The sequence below is a fragment of the Cebus imitator genome, unplaced genomic scaffold (genome assembly GCF_001604975.1).
Source record: "Cebus imitator isolate Cc_AM_T3 unplaced genomic scaffold, Cebus_imitator-1.0 Scaffold233, whole genome shotgun sequence".
Lineage (NCBI taxonomy): Eukaryota > Metazoa > Chordata > Mammalia > Primates > Cebidae > Cebus > Cebus imitator.
Genome location: NW_016107548.1, coordinates 1,027,510 through 1,030,842, shown reverse-complemented (window position 1 = coordinate 1,030,842; position 3,333 = coordinate 1,027,510). Strand labels below are relative to the sequence as shown.

General features: G+C 41.3%; 1 protein-coding gene across 1 annotated transcript; it reads right to left on the bottom strand.

Annotated features, from left to right (window-relative positions):
• Nucleotides 1-110: 110 nt before the first annotated feature.
• LOC108281874 (oxysterol-binding protein-related protein 9-like) lies at nt 111-2,525 on the bottom strand. The gene is given in 3 exon segments (XM_037727503.1): nt 111-924; nt 927-1,748; nt 1,751-2,525. Coding segments are annotated over 3 exon segments (2,199 nt in total). The 3' UTR covers nt 111-322.
• Between the last annotated feature and the right edge of the window lie 808 nt (nt 2,526-3,333).

Here is a 3,333-nt window from a genome sequence, read left to right as displayed (position 1 = left end):
TTTTTTTTTTTTTTTTTGGCGTTTCAGACATGGATTTATAAATGCTTTTCAACATGTGAAGTTTGGAAAATGAGCGGACATCACCTTGTTTTCAAAACCTGAAGTTTTTCTCAGGACTGAAGTCGAAATCATAACTGCCCCAGAGGGAAAAGAGAACTTTTCCCACTTTAATTGTTCATCTGTGTCAGAAAGTCCAGTATCCCTGAGATAGGAACCACTGTAATAAGAAGGGAATGAACAGGTTCCTCCCAAAGGAAGATCATTTCTTGCTGAATTATGCCTACTGCCCTGATCATCAGGTATAAACTTTGCATCTTCCAACCTAATGCTTGGCAGCACCAAGACGTTTTAGTAATGGTTCATCATAAACCCAACGTTCTCCAACTTCATGAAATAACCTTGTCTCCCACTGAATTTCCTTTTCCTTCCTTTCTCGGGCTTCTGCTCTTTGTCTTTCTTCAATCCTGTGCTTTGCTTCAGTTGCTGCGTCAATGTCTCTGATTTTTAAGTTGAAAGTGACATCCTTCCAAAGGCTGCGGGATTCATACTCGTTCTGATCTTCCAACTTCCTCACTTTCTTCTTGATTATAGGCAACTTCTTGGTATCTACAAAGACTGTATTTTCCCCTGTTGCATATTTTGCATACATCACACCATTCCATTCCCCTTCAGTTGAGCAAAAAGACTTCTTGTCATTTGGAGAAAAAATCTCAGCAGTAATTCTGTGCTTCTTGCCCCCATAGAAGGGTTTAGTGTGGAAGATGATATTTGCACTATAGCCTGTTTTGGAACAATTAATATTGCAGTCTCCTCCTAATTCCACCCAGGGCACTGTGAGGATAGACCTTCCATAGCCATTGGGGAATGTGAGAATGTAATGTTCATCATAGTCTAGACATGAGACACAGCCCTGCCCTATGTTTGCACCCCAATTGACATCCCAAGGAATTTTGATTTGGTCCAGATATGAGCATTGAATCGTATCTTGTTAAAACACTCAGCATAAAAGGCTGAAATGGGTGGATGATGGGAAACCTGCTCAGCCACGAATGTTACACTGTTTTTGGAAACCCAGGGAACTGGTCCTTCTGAAACTAGTTCTGTGTTCTCTTCTGTATCATTTGGTAATGTCCAATGACACTGAAAGATCTCGCCCAAAATGGGATTGTATGGCTTTTTGGCAACTGATCCTTTCCTTCCTGCATGAAAGGCTGAGAGGTACCATTTCACAACCTGAACTATTCGATCCTTGGGATCCTTGTGGTCACTAATGCTCACAAACAGGTCCGGATGTGCAAAAAAGTCTGCATACATTTCTGAAAGAGATCTTCTTTCAAGAATAAATGTTGGAAGAACTACCTTAGTAAGATCCATCCCAAGCCTAATCTGTGACAAGAGATGCATAATAATGCTCTTGTGCTCCTCCGCGGACCCTGCCTCCGCATCATCAACTCTAGCGTCATGTAAGTCAAAAAGGTCAGCATCACTTGTTCCATTGGACATGGAAGAATTAAGTGATTCTGTAGTATCTGGGCATTTTAGACTATTTCCTGAGCTGCTGTGTATCAGGACCGAGGCAGATCCAGAAGAATCTATTAAGCGCTTTGGGGATGAGCCACTTTGACGGAATTCATCGGCATCATAAAATTCATCTTCACTGCTAGAGTAAGAGAACTCTGGGACTGTATTTGGAGACAAGTTCACATGGCTTGGAGAAGTTAGACTGCTACTTGGTGGTGAATGGCCCTGCCTGTACTATTTGGTGTAGGAGTCTGATGATGTCCCAAGGTAGCCAACACAGGTCCAACTGGTAGGGAAGATGGACGTTGCTCTGACTTACACAACTGGACAGGTTCTGGAGGTAATACAGTCTGGGAAGGCATTGTGCTGATCACAGGTTCCAAAGGACTGGGTTGATATATTGCATCTACAGGATTAATAGTACTTATTCCATCTGCGTGTTTCTCCACATTACTCTGGTCTTTAGCAATCTGCAGCAACACAATGCAGTGTTTAATTGATTCTACCATGCTATTTGTTGTCTCTTTGAGCATTTCAATTTTCTTTCTTTGTTCATCTTCTTTGCAATTTTGAAGCTTGTCATCAAAAAGCTTTAATTGTTCAATCCAGATTTGAAGGTAAGCATCAGCTTCTGTAAGTTTTTTGTCAAAGTCTTGGACACTAGGAATAAATCCTGAATCCAAACCTTGAAGCTGAAGAGTGTGTCGAAGAATTGTTTCTTCTAAGGCATGGATCCACTTTTCTTGCTCATCAGCATTACGAGCCTGGAAATGGAAGGTTTTCTGATCAACAGTTATTGTGAAGGTGCTGTCGTCCTCATCGTCTATACCAATCACAGCTCCTCTGAGTCTAACACATCCTCTGCGAGAGCCTCTGATCATTTTGTCCTTGGACGTGTAATAGGAGAGCAGTCCTGCATTGTAGTCCAGCATGAACCAACGGTACTGCTAGCCCTTCATCACATTAGTCCATTTGCTCAGCAGACCTTCCATGATGGACGCCATCTTAGGAGCCGCCAATGACAACAAACGCGTAACAGCTTTAAGAAAAAATCTATAGTAAGAAAAGTAAAGAATGATAATACATTTAATTCTGAGATTGGATTCTACCTTAATATATTATTTTTAAAATAATAAACTACTAACTCCTTGTGACTCAGTATATTTATCCAGCTGTAAAATGGGAATAAAATGCTTGAGTCAATGGTCTGTGCATAATATTTTAAATAAGAATGTAATAGAGAAGTTATCTTGCACTCCAGTACATATGATTAAGTTCAGAACCAGAGATATTTAACCAGGGTGCAGGGTGACTCTTCTCTTTTTCCAACAGGAACATCTTTTGTCTTGCTTACCACCTTCCACGGACAGCGGACCCTTCTTCTTCCCCCACTTGTTACTGTGGCGGCCCCAACTCCTTTCTTCTCTAGATAAGCCTTACTCTTTGTGTCCCTGCCCCTGTGGAGTGGGCTATGATCTTCCTATCTGGTGCTACCATTAAGCTCCATATCAATCCTAACTCTTCCTAGACTGACTTTATGCATTCACTGAAGTTTCCAGTACCTGTTTCTGCCCAGCCCTTCTCCCATTGTTTCAAGTAGTGAGTAGGTTCACAGTCACATCACAACAGCAAAAGCTCTGGTGGCTATGCAAGTCAGCTCAGTAACTAAATAAGACATACACATAGTTTATCAGATTAACATTTTATACCACAGAATGTGTGTTAATGGGCAGCATGCTAATTAGTCATCAAAAGTAAACTATTTACAGGTATTGATCGACTTACCACCTATGCAGCTTACGACCATTCGAC